General features: G+C 38.8%; 1 protein-coding gene across 3 annotated transcripts in view; it reads left to right on the top strand.

Annotated features, from left to right (window-relative positions):
* Window positions 1-14,980, top strand: part of BCAS1 (breast carcinoma amplified sequence 1) — a 131,911-nt gene that overhangs the window by 99,624 nt on the left and 17,307 nt on the right. For 2 of the 3 annotated variants that reach the window (XM_011978123.1, XM_011978122.1), the window contains 2 exons: window positions 76-117; window positions 8,833-9,000. In XM_011978123.1, the coding sequence (XP_011833513.1) occupies window positions 76-117; window positions 8,833-9,000 (210 nt within the window). The remainder of the gene's footprint in view (window positions 1-75; window positions 118-8,832; window positions 9,001-14,980) is intronic. The other variant, XM_011978124.1, reaches the window with a different exon arrangement.

Genomic DNA, 14,980 nt, shown 5'->3' with positions numbered 1-14,980 from the left:
TAACCCTTTGCTTTTATGTAACAATTTTGTTTTTGTAACCTTTTAACTCTCACTTTTGTTTTTATCTTCCTTTAGTCAGTTAAAGAGGACTCAGTCCCCACAGGTGCAGAGGAGAATGTAAGTTACACATTGCACGGCAGAATCATTCCATTCTCATCTTCCGCCATGTTGGACAATTGGGCATTTTCAGCTCTGGGATCCTGTGTTCTTGCATGCTGCCAGTGTGATTTGTTTGTTGTAGACTCTTTCACCCCATACGTGATTAGGGACGCATGGAGGATAACATTGGATGAATTTTTGTAATTCTCGTTGAATCAGTGCAAAATAAATGTAAAATCAGGGCATGAATTTTTATAATTGTTATCAGTAGGGGCTGAAAGAGTCTACTACACGTAAGAACAGCTTTGTGCTTCCTTGAGGGATAATGATGCTCCGCCTGCTGCTTCATTCCACCTTGACTGCTCGTTCACTCTTATTTCCATGGTAATCCAGTTTCTTACTAATTCTGGGCGGTACCCAGGACAGGAAGTTGCATCAGGCATGAGAATATCTTGCAGCAATAGACGCTGAGAATGTCAGTCTCAGGTTAAGACAGCTGACTCCACAGGTCTACCTCTGAGATAGAGACGTTGAGCCTTACTGTTTTCCTGGCTTTTAATCTTCTAGAGGAATCGTCAAAACTTTCAAGACAGTACATTCATCCCTGAAAGGGATGGTGCTATATAAAGCACCACAAAAACGTAGCTTCCAGGGAGATTAATAAATTGACCTCGTGAGTTTCAGACCCAAAACAACAGCTGTCTGCCCTGAAAGAAGTACAGTCTTTGGGAAATTTTTATAAGTAGGGATAAGTGAATTCACAGCTCCTTAAGATAGAAACCGGACATTATTGTTTTGCCAAAGCAAAACTGTTCTGGGTGTCCCTTATTTACTTGCCATAAATAGGGAGTGTGTTTTTATTTTTATTTAGTTATGGTAACTGAACAGATGTTGAACATCCAAACACGTTCCTGAAATGTTGTCTGTGATGTGGAATAAAAATTAGAATGGCTATGTTATGATTTTTGTTGGAAGAAAAATCTTGAAATTGTGTCCACAGTTGGTTCTTTCCAGTGGGTTCTTGATCTCTCTGACTTAAAGAAGCCGCAGACCTTCACAGTGAGTGTTACAGTTCTTAAAGGTGACACAGACCCAAAGAGTGAGCAGCAGCAAGATTTATTGTGAAGAGCGAAAGAACAAAGCTTCCACAGCATGGAAGGGGACCCAAGTGGGTTGTTGCTACTGGCTGGGGTGGCCAGCTTGTACTCCCTTATTTGACCCCACCCACATCCTGCAGATTGGTCCATTTTACAGACCACTGATTGGTCCATTTTACAGAGTGCTGATTGGTGCGTTTACAAACCTTTAGCTAGACACAGAACACTGATTGGTGCATTTTTACAGAGTGCTGATTAGTGCATTTACAATCCTTTAGCTAGACACAGAGCACTGATTGGTGCATTTTTACAGAGTGCTGATTAGTGCATTTACAATCCTTTTGCTAGACAGGGTGCTGATTGGTGCATTTACAATCCTTTAGCTAGACACAGAGCGCTGATTGCTGCATTTTTGCAGAGTGCTGATTGGTGCATTTACAATCCTCTAGCAAGACAGAAAAGTTCTCCAAGTTCCCACTCGACCCGGGAAGTCCAGCTGGCTTCACCTCTCAAAATCTGTTTGTTGGTTTTGCTGCCCTTCCTTCTTTTCTTTCTTGAGCCAATCTTAGTAGCTCAGCAAAGCTAAGGTCTCTCATCATTCCAGAAAGTTCTCATGAATTACTATTTTATAGAAAGTCAAAGTTTCTATTCCAGCAACCTACAAGAAGGAACTCCACAAGACTTCTTCCCACGAACTTCAAGTTTAAAAGCTGCCCGTAAAATCTGTAGCATCTGTTAGCTTTGAGGTTCTGACTTTTCTAAAGAAAAACTTTTTGGATATTTGTGTGCAGTTGCTTGTTTAGGGAACCCTGTGTTTCCCGCAGCTCAGATGCTAAAATGCAGAGTTGATCTCTAACAGGCAAACAGAAGATATTCCATTTTCTAGTGTGAAATTTTAAATAGAAATATAAACAGGAATTAAAAGTTAAATTGTTGACAACAAACAATAACACAAAAACTGATGATAAGGACATAAAATAAGGCAAAATATGTGTTAATTAAAATAAAGAAGCATTATAAAAATTGCCTTAAATGACTTAACTCTACAAGTGACGTTTTGATTTTTAAGGCTCAGTATTTCATCCTTTTTTTTGTTTGTGTGTTTGTTTGTTTGTTTGTTTGTTTTCTTGAGACAGAATTTTGCTCTTTTCACCCAGGCTGGAGTGCAGTGGTACAATCTCAGCTCACTACAACCTCTGGTCCCCCAGGTTTGAGTGATTCTCCTGCCTCAGCCTCCCAAGTAGCTGGGATTACAGGCAGGTGCCACCACCCCTGGCTAATTTTTGTATTTTTAGTAGACACAGGGTTTCACCATCTTGGCCAGGCTGATCTCAAACTCCTGATCTCAAGTGATCTGCCCACCTTGGCCTCCCAAAGTGCTGGGATTACAGGTGTGAGCCACTGCTCCCAGCATCAGTATTTCATCTTTTGACAGCCTATCACTTGGAGGGAATGAGGCTGATGGTTGTGACGTTGATCCCATCATCTTCAGGCCATACCACCTCGTGAGCCTCAGTTTACTCCTCTGTTAAATGGCGATAACAATATCACCTACACTTTAGGGTTCTTGTGAAAATTAAATGAGATAATATCTATAACGTGCTTACTTCAGTGCCTGAAATGTAGGAGGAACTCAATAATTTTAGGGATCAGCAAACTATAGCTTATGGGCCAAATACAGCCCACAAGCTAAAAATGATTTTTACATTCTAGAATGGTTGATAAAAATTAAAAGAAGAATATTTTATGATGTGAATTCAAAATTCAAATTCAGTGTCCAGAAATAAAGTTTTATTAGAACACAGTCATGCTCATTCCTTTACATATCATCTATGGCTGCTTTACTGCTAGGTAGCAGAGTTGAGTAGTTTCAACAGAGACACTGATTGGCAGGGCCTTTGCAGGAAAAGTTTGCCACCTTCTGCAGTAATTGTTAGCAAATTAGCAAATAGGAGACAACATAGTAAGTGAGAATGTCCCAGTAATCAGTGATTTTATTTCCTAGTGAAATTATACAGCTCACAGCTGACTCCGTGTCCATGTGGATTGAAGGAATATGTAAAACAGAGTTAAGATTTAATTTCCACCTCCCAAATAAGAGAGAAGGCATTAGTCAAAACAGCGTATTGTACTCTACACCTTCACAACAGGACAATTGGGTGTGATTAACCATATTACAAGAGTGCTTTAAATAGCGATTTCTGGCTAAAATGTGGTTGAATTTATTCTTTAAAATTTCTTACTGGCCGGGCGAAGTGGCTCAAGCCTGTAATCCCAGCACTTTGGGAGGCCGAGACGGGCGGATCACGAGGTCAGGAGATCGAGACCATCCTGGCTAACACGGTGAAACCCCGTCTCTACTAAAAAATACAAAAAACTAGCCGGGCGAGGTGGCGGCCGCCTGTAGTCCCAGCTACACGGGAGGCTGAGGCAGGAGAATGGCGAGAACCTGGGAGGCGGAGCTTACAGTGAGCTGAGATCCGGCCACTGCACTCCAGCCTGGGCGACAGAGCAAGACTCGTCTCAAAAAAATAAATAAATAAAATAAAATAAAATAAAATTTCTCCCACCTACAAGTTTCTGGAACTAATCTATCAACTGATGCAAGGCCCACTTGTATTAAAAAAAAAAAAAAAAAGAGTGATGTCAACATTTCTCAAAGTTTTTGACAGAAAGAAAAATAAGGATTTTGAAGCCTATGGAAGTTTAGTGCTTTTCCTAGAATGTGCTTCTGGTCCTATCAGAAATAAATCTTTTTTAACTCTTGAAATGATAGAATCTATCAGTTGTAGTAAAAAAAAAAAAATGTTTTGCTCATTGGTTAATTTAGTTAATGTTCTAATGGGAAAAAAAAAAAATTCTTTCCTCCCAATAACCTACAAGACCATGGAAACAGGTACTTCTGTTGCTTATCCCTCTTAATAAGTACCTCTCAGTTGCAAGTGAAAGAAAACCCAATTCAACCTGGATTAGAAAGAAAGTGGCGTTTACTGGCTCTCATTACTAGAAAGTTAAATTGGTTTCAAATAAAGTTTAATTCAGAGCTCTCCCTGGGTTCAGCCTTCTTGGCCTGGCTACATTTTCAGCTTTCCAACATCCCATCACTCAGTCCAAAGTAAATGAGCTATTTGTCAAGTAGCAACCCTACATGTCCTGGAAATTTGTTCTGTTTCACTGACTGAAATGCATTCACATGCTGTATTCGTCAGCTTTTGCCAGGTTATGTTGCAGTAACAACCCAGTCCCAAATTTCAGTGCTTCTCAATAGCAAAGAAGTTTTTTGGGTTTTTCTTCCTTTTCTCACTCATGCTACAAGCCAGCTAGCAGTTGGCTTTGGCTAACCCATGTGGCTTCTTAATGCTGAGGTCAGTAGGGAAGCAACAGTCCCTTCAAAAAGGAGATGCAGTTCTTGTTGCAGAGAGAAAATAGTGGCATGGGTGAATCACGCAATGGATCCTAAAGCTTCTGGTCAGGCATGGTATATGTCATATCTACCCATGTTCCATTCACTAAAGCAAGTCACACATCAATGGGCACAGGTGTGTAATTCATTTACAGGAAGGTAGGGTAAATAATTAGAGAAATAATACAATTTGCCGCATGCTGTCATTTCTAAACCAACACAGTCAAGGAGCTTGATCATGTTGATTGGTTTAGACCTTTTCAGTTGGCTTCATTCAAACTACATAGTCTTGAAGTTAGGAAAGATTGCTCTCCCAAAGCAAAATTACAATGTGTAAGCAGATGAGAGAGAATAGTTACTGAGTAGAAAAAAAAAATCTGTAGGAGGTCTTTGTAATCAATCACATTAAAAATCCAGTCAAAATAATCTTTAAAATATTCTAAAATAAAAACCTTTAATGTTAATATGATGTTGTGCATGAAGTTTAGTTGGAGGAAATCTATTTTGCCACGAATCAGTTTCCAAAAACCACAGCTCTAGTAAAAACTGTATAACCAAATTTCAAGAGTAAGTGTAGTATAAAATTTGAGGCAGAAAGGGAGACTCTTCACTGAAATGTATATTGTCAATATTAGATGTACCAGCCATCTTCATGCTCTGTCTACCATATCCTCTACAGAAATCAAGCAGGCAGGATTTAATTCTAAAATGTAGCACACATCTGACTTTAATTATGTCCATTCATGATTTCCAAAATTAAAATGTGCAGATGCGGTCGTATATTCTAAATAGGAAACAACTTTTTCCAAAGCCCTGGCCTAGGAGAAATTTGGAAAATTATCCAAATAAAAATTGAATTCTTATGTCTGTATATACAAATCAGATCTTTACTTAGCCAAGATTGTTCTGGATTTCCACACTGGATGTCAGTGGATTTTCCTTGGCTACTAAAAGCCAACTTATTGGCCTGACTTCAAAGGTAGTAGAAGTCTTCAGAAGTACTGTATTTTTTTACCTGCTGCAATAGTTGTGTTCTGGAGAATGGACTTGTGGCCTAGGATTTATGGGTTGATACCTCTCAATATTTGCAAAGGCTCAGCAAGGGAACCACTGGCATCTAAATAGAATTGATTTACAGAGTTATTGCCATACAATCTGATCATTTTATTTAAGAGTAATTTTTCCTCCAGGTCTTTGCACACAAAGAAAGAACTCATTGCCTCAAAGACAGAATACTTCTGAACCCAAACTCCATTCCTTATCTACTTAAGAGCTATTTTCTATTTCTCTACTCTTCTACCCTTAGTTTTAGGCAAAGTTGCCAACTTTATATCCCCAAAGTATTTGATCATGATTAGTCTAAGTTAGTGATCTCATTTCCTTCACTAATAAGTGGCCTGGGGGTAAGTGGCTTCGCTCTGACCTGTGAAATTTAGGTACCCTGAGGTAGGAGATGAAAATGCAGATGTTTATTTTTTGCAAGTCTTTGGCTGTGACCTTCCTTCCTTCTCAGAACATTGGATTGAGGATGTGATATCTGGAATTGTCACAGCTATTTTTATAACCACGAGGTAACAAATAAAATGATGAAAATCTAGCATGCCAAGAATAGTAGAGCCAAGAACAGAAAGAGTCAAAGTTCTTAGAGATATTGTGGAGCCACCGAAGCAACCCCAGAACTTCTTGTTCCATGTTTTCATTGGTTAAGCCACTATTAGATACGTTCAGTTGCCACAGAAAATGCCATCCTCATTGTAATGCCTATTTATCTGTGGTGAGACTTTGGCCAAGTCATTCAATTATTCACTCTTTATCTATAGAATAGGGATAATGTTATATTTCCTAAGCTGTCAAACTACTTCTTGATGCCATTTATAAAAGAATATTCAACACCCTGTACAACACCAGGCATAGTAAGAAGTAGCTATAAATATAATCATCTCTAAATAATGGATATGTGCATGGTGCATAATCCAGATAATTCATGCTCATAGAGTAAATAGCTCTAACATTAACACAAATAACAACCACTAGCATTAACTGAGCACATGGTGCTAAGAACTTGACATGTATTGCCTGATTTAAGATGCAGACAACACTCTGATATGTATACGATCCCACTGATAACAGAGAAGATGAAAGCACAGAGCTGTTGAGCACTGAGCTTAGATTAGCACACCCATAAGGGGTACAGATGTGATTTAGAGCCCAGCAAGTTGTTCTGGAGCTTGTGCTCTATGACCACGAGTTAGACTGCCTACATTTCAGCCTCACCTGAAGAAGCTTGTGGCTCACACTTATTTTTCAGAAATGCAATTGAATTAGTTCAAAATGTGGAAATCCATGTCCACGTTCTATTGCCATTCTCAGTCTCTGATATGGCTCCAGTCTCCACCTCGTTTCCTAAAGATAGATTGGGATCCAAAACCAGCAGCCCCGCAGCAGGCCATTCCTCACAAATAGGTTTTGTTTGGCCAATCCAGCGTTTTTAATCATTTAACGTCTTTAGATGGGACAGTTTGACTTTACTTTGTCATCATCCCTATCACTCCTTTTTGTCTTATGTCTGGTCAATCAGTGCCGATATTCTCTGCCTTACCTCCTGAGGACTTTTGAGTTTATAACCCCCTGACTTCCATTTTTGTTTACAGAAAAGAAAATACTAGAAATTGTGTCAATAGCTTAAGAAAATTAATTGAGCTTAAGAAATGTGATTTAGTTGCCAAATGTTGGGGTGTTCTGCATGCTGATTTGTTGATGGGCAACTCCCTGAATCAAATGACAATACAGAGACTAAGGGTTCTTCTCGATTTGGAAAATTCGGGTCATTTGCAAACCAATGGTTTGTTCTATATGATGGGAAAGAAACTAGTTTCTCAGCAGACCGTATTTTTGGAAATAACTGAGTCCCCTTCCTCTACCCCCTGACACCAAGAAAAGGCTCCGAGAAAGCCGGGGGTCTGGCTCAGCAAAGACAAGTGGGAAGACACCTTTGACTCTATGGCACTTTCCAGGGAGCAGCAGATGAAAACCGTGCAGTTTAAAGGGCAGAGAGTAAATATTTCAGGCTTCATAGGCCGTTTGTGGTCTCCACCCCACACATTTTATCTTTTAAAATATTTCTTCCAACGCTTTAAGTGCGTAAAATCCATCAGGCATGGTCGCGTGTGCTGATAGTCTCAGCTACTTAGGAGGCCGAGGTGGGAGGATCCCTTGAGCCCAGGAGTTGAAAGCCAGCCTGGGCAACGTAGCGCGTCTTGATTTCTTAAATAAATAAATAAAATTAGAAGGTAAAGACCATCCTTAGCCCAGGAGCCATGCAGAAGCAGTCACTGAGCTAGATTTGGTAGTATTTTGCCAGCCCCTGCCTCAGGAAACGAAGGAAATAATAAAAGCCTCTCCTGGCCAATTCGCTCTGTCCTGTTGCAGGGAGCAACACAAATGCAGAAACTGGCCCAGATGTGACTGGGGCCCTGTACAAATGGAGTGAGGCGCTGCAAAAGAACACGAGTTGAGAGCAGAGTATGGTAGATGGACCCCTCCATCCAAGCCGCCACAGACACTCAGAGGCAGGGGACGTCGAGCTCACTCGGTACCATGGCCAGGGCCGTGAACAACTTAGCCATCATTTTCTTGCCAAGTTCATTTTTCTTCTGAAAGCATAAACTTCAATTAAGTGAAATTGCAAGTGACTGTTCTGGGGAAAAATTAGATGTCACTTAATGAGGAAGTGGATTAAACGGAGTGGTTTTTACACTCTCCTTTCTACAAAGAGGACAGATTCTTCACAGTTGCAGGGGAACTGGAAAGAGAACTGGAAGCTGTCATGGTTACCGTCTCTAAGGTTGGACTCTTAAGAAAATGATTATTCCTGGTTTCTACACAGGCCAAGTGTAATTCACCTCGGTGGCAGATTAAAGAGGTGGGTTTACTAGAATAGAATGGGTATTGGGCATGCTCCAAAGGACAGTCCCCAAAAAGAACCTCCTATCTCTTCTTCCCCTTGGGGAAGGGATTTTGCCACTACCGTGTCAGTGTGGTAGCTGCTTGGAAATTGGTGCGTTGTACAACATAAGCATTACTTCTCCAAGAGGTGCCTGTGTAGAAATGGTCATAGATTCAAAACTGTAGCTACTACGTGGACAGGGGGGCAACAAGAACCCCACTTTGTAAAACGTGTTTTGGGGGAATGTTTTGTTTTTCATTTTCTTATTACCTGGCAAAATAATCCAGGTGGTGTGTGAATCACCAGTAGAGATTATAAAGTCCAAGGAAGTAGAATCAGCCTTACAAACAGTGGACCTCAACGAAGGAGATGCTACACCCGAACCCACAGAAGCGAAACTCAAAAGAGAAGAAAGCAAACCAAGAACCTCTCTGATGACGTTTCTCAGACAAATGGTAAGCCCCTTACTTCCAGTATAGGAAACCTAAAGCACCTAGAGTGGCTTCTGGGAACAATGGGCTCATGCCATAGGTAGTAGGAGACATAATTGTAGACAGTATGTATGGAATATGATTGGAATATGAATTGTGTAGTGAGAAAATTCCCTTTTTTCCTTCTGATTCAATCATACAGAAAGTCTCCGTTTGTTGCTAATATTCTTTAACCCTTTAATGCCTGCTAACTCTTTTTAACAAAAAAAGAGCTGCCCTTGGGTTCGAATTTTTTTTTAATTTCAATAGTTGTGGACATACAAGTGGTTTGGGGTTACATGGATTAGTTCTTTAGTGGTGATTTCTGAGACTTTAGTGCACCTGTCACCCGAGCAGTATGCACTATAGCCAGTATGCAGTCTTTTATCCCTCACCCCTCTCCCAACCTTCTCCTCTGAGTCCCCAAAGTCCGTTATATCATATTTATGCCTTTGTATCCTCACAGCTTAGCCCCCACTTATGAGTGACAACATACAGTATTCGGTTTTCCATTCCTGAGTTACTTCACTTAGAATAATGGCCTCCAGCTCCATCCAAGTTGCTGCAAAAGACATTATTTCATTCCTTTTTCTGGCTCAGTAGTACTCCATGGTGTACATATGCCACATTTTCTTTATCCACTCATTGGTTGATAGGCACTTAGGTTGGTTCCATATCTTTGCAATTGTGAATTGTGCTGCTATAAACATGTGTGTGCAGGTGTCTTTTTCAGATAATGACTTATTTTCCTTTGGGTAGACCAGTAGTGGGATTGCTGGATCGAAGAGTGAATATACGTTTAGTTTTTTAAGGAATCTCCACACTGTTTCCCATAGTGGTTGTGCCAGTTCACATTCCCGCCAACACTGTAAAAGTGTTCCCTTTTCACCACATCCACACCAACATCTACTTTTTTTTTTTCAGCTTTTTAATTGCGGTTGGGTCCAAATTTTGGCACACAATAGCATCTAACTAGAAGTTACTATTATTGCTTACTTTTATTTATTTTTAAAGTTTCTTTCTGTTGGTGGTCAATGATACTGCTTTTCTCATTATGGTAATAACATGAGGTTTTCTTTGAAATACATTTGTTTACATAAAGAATATCAGGTATTTTAAGGATTATGTATTAAATACTCCAAGTTATATAAAGATGTGGCAAAAATTCTGAAGGTGACATGTGAGTGACACAAATTTGGACAAAACTAGCTTACAGATAAACTAAATAGGAAATGACAACATAATATTCCAATAGTGAAATATGTAACTTAGTTGATGAATTAGCCATGCTTTTAATTTGTGTAGAATAGAAAGAATGTGATCGATACATTTTACTATTTACAACAAGCCATGCACATTAAATGTCTAAACAGCCAGGAGCTTAAATAATATAATGCAACAAAACCTAAATCAGTTGGAGAACAAAAAACAAAAATGTATGTAAAAGGTCATTAGTTTAATTCTCTTTTAATGAAAAACAAGAATTTCATTATAGTATGCCTTTATTTTCAGGAGTATTTGGAGTTTAATCCTTTGAGAAAGCAACTCTCTAATTTCACAGGCTCAACCTGTTAAGGAATTCTTTCTAGCCTACAAAACAAAACAAAACCCTTGCCAATGCGAACTGAGGCATATTAGAAATAATTGTGTTAGAAATTGTTGACAGGAATCATTTTCTTTTCTTGTTATATTCTCATGGAGTAAAAAGTATAGAATCAGTTGTGGGCGGCCCATATGGCCAAAACCCCATCTATCTCATTGGCCATTTGATCTGAAGTTTGGCAGTGAAAATGGAGATTAAGACCTGAGATTTTTTTAAACCAATTTTTACATGATGCCAGGAAAGAAAAGAACATTTGGTCTGTTTCTGGCAACTCATCTAACTTACAAATGGGATCCCCAAATAACTCATCATAATATTGACAGCGATCAGCTTTTCCATTTCTGGATGGAATTGAGAGATACCAAAAAAAAAAAAAAAAAAAGCAAATAGAATGAAGGTCTCTTCCAAGTAACCAACACGAAGCTCCTTCATTTAAAACAGGGAAAAGGACAAGAAACTCCAAAGAAAGCGTGAGAGGAAAAAAAAGAAAAAACAAAAAAGACCTCTAAACCACTCACAGCATCCATCTAAAACAAATTGTTAAATTCTAATGAGGTCTTATATTGCTTAAATGTATCCCCCAGAGCTATCTTTTAGATGCTGTTTGGGAAAATTTTGGGGGAGTAGAAAATGTGTAACTCTAAATTCTGAGGGAAACAAATTGAGAAGAAAAGCGTCCTTTGGAATCAATTCGCCATAGGATAGGGATGAAGGTAGATGAGGACACCCTTTTCCCCAGCAATCCCCTTTGGATTCTTAGAATTGGGTCTCATGATGTCCATTGTTCTTATTACCAGTTGCCCATGAAAAGGCCTGGGAACATGAACATTATCTTTGCAAAGTTTAAATACTGATTGTTGGAATTTCCTTTAAAATTCCACGTATTCTAAGTATTTTTTTTTCTTTTTCTGTTTTGCTTTCATTACAACACTATATATTATATTGTGATTAATTCAAATAAACAGTTGATGAGTTTTCCAGCTTACTAAAATCCCTACCACTCCCTATTGTCACACCCAGCCTAGCTCACTCATTTATGTTACCGGCTCTTTCCCTGTGGGTATTTGGGTTTGCAACCCCTGATAGAGAACCATCTCATTCTTTAGAACAGCTTATTTGAATTGTACTGTCCGGATTTATCATACTCAGATTAACCATTGCTTAATGGATGGACATTTGGTATGTTTTCAACTTTTTGCATTTCATTCATTCACTTATTCAACAAATAATTATTGAGTGTTCATTATATTCAGGCACAAGGGATACAACAGTGAGCGTAAACAGGTGTGGTCTGTTTCCCTGTGGAGAAGAAAATAGACATTTATTTTTAACTCTATCCTCATATTCAGTGAGCACACACCAAGTGTCTTACCCACGTTATCTCAATTGCTTCTCAAGCCTGTATGAAGATCCTTATACACCTACTTTTATGCACATGTGTTAACGTCCCCATTGCGGAGATTTCTGGAAGTTGACTCTAGCAATTATTTTTAGGAAATACTTTTTGGTAACATGTCCATGGCTTCCAAACTGATTCAAAGTCTTTGGATTTATGCAGGAAAGAAAAAACCTGCCCACAGCTTGAAAATAGAGACAACATCTGGCCCATCACTAAGGGTTTTTTGAGGTTGCGAGGGGGGGCGGGAGTTGAGCCAAATAAATAAACATTTCAAACAAATTTTGGATATTGTTAGCAAAATATCGGTTTGTTTAAATAATTGTCTTAATGGAAGAGAAAACTCAATAGAATAACCTATGCTTTGTATTCAGTTTCACCATTCACCAAATCATTGATTTTCTACTTTCTATCCTTCGCATTTCTCCCCCTTTTTTTTTTTTTCTTTTTGAAACAGTCTAGCTTTGTCACCCAGGTTGGAGTGCGGTGGCACAGTCTCTGCTCACTGCAACCTCTGCCTCCCAAGTTCAAGCGAGTCTCATGCCTCAGCCTCCCGAGTAGCTGGGATTACAAGCGTATGCCAACACACCTGGCTAATTTTGTGTTTTTAGTAGAGACAGGGTTTCACCATATTGGCCAGGCTGGTCTCAAACTCCTGACCTCAGGTGATCCACCAGCCTCGGCCTCCCAAAGTGCTAGGATTATGAACTTTGAACCACGGCGCCCAGCTGGAGATCTTTTTCTTTCTAGAAATTTACTGCTCATAAAAATAAAAACAGGAAAAAAATCATTTTTAAAATAACTATATTTTAGGGAAAGGAAAACAGAATCATATAAGTCCTAACAGGGTATTCAACACATAGAGACGTAGCGCTTCACGAAAATTCTGCGGGCTCCTGCAGGATTTTAAATAATTGCGAGGAATATCGAAGACATCTGTCATGCCCTAAATAGGAAAAGATTCTTATACATATTAATTCAGCTGTATGTCAAGAAATTGAATATTTGAAGTGCTGGTGTATTTTTATAAAGTGAGGGGGTAGAATATTGCATTCATGTGTCCACAAAGCAGGTAGGCAGATGAAACCAGAAAGATGGTAGATAGAAATATCTAGATACAGATTTATACTTTGTCAATATTAATAACACCTTACACATGAGCGTGCTTTCCTCCTCCAAACTATTTTCACCTACATTACTTCATTTACTCCTCCTCATATCTTTCTTTGGACCATTAGATTTGTAAGAAAATCTTTGTTGGAATAATGTTCTCGGGCTTAGAGAAATACTATGAGCTTTAATAATGGGTAAATTAAAAGTCCAAATGAGGAGGCAGCCATAAAATCAGAGGGTTTTTTTTTTTTTTTAATTAATTACATTCAATCCAGTAAGTCTAACAAAACCTGTTGAAATGTGCTATTGGAGGTGGAAAGAGGTGGTCTGTGATGGTACTTACAAAACAGAAAACCAAAAGTCTTCGATCTGAAATTCTTCCCTGAGCATTAAAACATTAATACTGATTTGCTCTTTAAGGAGAGATTTCTGAAGGAAGCATTAATTTGGTCAATTCCTGTCCCTACTAATGACTTGCATCCCTTTCTACCCTAAAAGGGTCTCTGTAGTCATTCAGTACTTTTCAGTTACTGGTAGTAATAACAATGAGAGCTACCGTTTATTTACTGTGTGCTAGGCACTTTGCACACAGTATCTCATTTATGAATAGAGAACTCTAGGAAACAAGCGCTCTGTCTGCCCCATGATGGACATGAGGATACAGAGACTCGTGAGTATTTATGGGATTTTTCCACGGTCCCAGAGCTGGTAAGCGGGAGAGCCAGAATTCCAACTCAGTTTTTTTGTTTTGTTGTCATTTTGTTATTCTAAAGCTCACCCTTTGACTCATGTGTAAATTGCTGCTTCCTGTGCTTCTGCAGCTGGGATTCTCAGAAAGGATATGAAGGTGGAACAACCACATGCTCCATTTTTGTGATTTCTTTAGTAGTGCGTTCTGTGGAAATACCATTTTGATGCATTGAGCTGTTGCACTTACCTAAAATGACAATAAGGCAAAGGAGAAGAAGATTAATATATGGCTTACTTAAAGCTTCCACATAGATTTTTTAAATATATGTGTCGCTAAACCAAAATTTACCATGCTGGGGAGTTTTCCTGACTAGTCCAATTCCATTTCAAGTGAGCATGTTGGTAAAATGCTAGGCTCAGATCCATTACCTTTGTTGATCCTAGAAATTTCCAGTAGATGCCGTTCCTTGGATTTGTTTTCCGGTAAACAGTATTGCAGATATACTCACCATATATTAAATTTTCAACCCAATTATTTTTCTTTAAAATGTCAATTGTGTTTGAATTATATTGCCATCAAAATACATTAACATTCCTTTCAAAGAAATGTGAACTGACCATCAAACATTTTTGCTAGATTTTTGAATAGCTAAGTGATATACATTGGAGATGGTTCAAACATTCCTCAGAGTATCAAGCTATAGGAATGCATGACACGATGAAAGAAATAAAAAATGATTTCATTAGTATACAAGGCGTGGATGCCACAAGTAGCTTCCATCTCAACACTGCAGGCTGAAAGCCCTGAGATGCTTCACCTTTGACTCTCATGAATAAAAATTAACTCCATGAAGAAAGTTGCTCAGTATCACACTGGAAAATCTCTGAAATTACTTCATAGTCTTTAAACTGTTCTTCAAAGTATTAAATAGTCTCTGGAAGAATTTTAGTCTCTTTAAACAGTAACTTTGCTATTTTTGACAGCTGGAAAAAATAAGCTTCTATGTTTATGGTTCCTTCGAATACAGAGTTCAACATGAATTATTCTGATTAGTCTCTGCAAAGAAAAAAGAAAGAAGGATAGAAGAAAAGGAGGGAAGTGAGGGAAAGAGGACAGGAGAAAGGAAGGAAGGAAGGAAGGAAGGAAGGAAGGAAGGAAGGAA

Source organism: Mandrillus leucophaeus, unplaced genomic scaffold, assembly GCF_000951045.1.
Source record: "Mandrillus leucophaeus isolate KB7577 unplaced genomic scaffold, Mleu.le_1.0 Scaffold19, whole genome shotgun sequence".
Classification (NCBI taxonomy): Eukaryota; Metazoa; Chordata; class Mammalia; order Primates; family Cercopithecidae; genus Mandrillus; species Mandrillus leucophaeus.
This window is presented reverse-complemented; position numbering and strand designations above follow the sequence as displayed.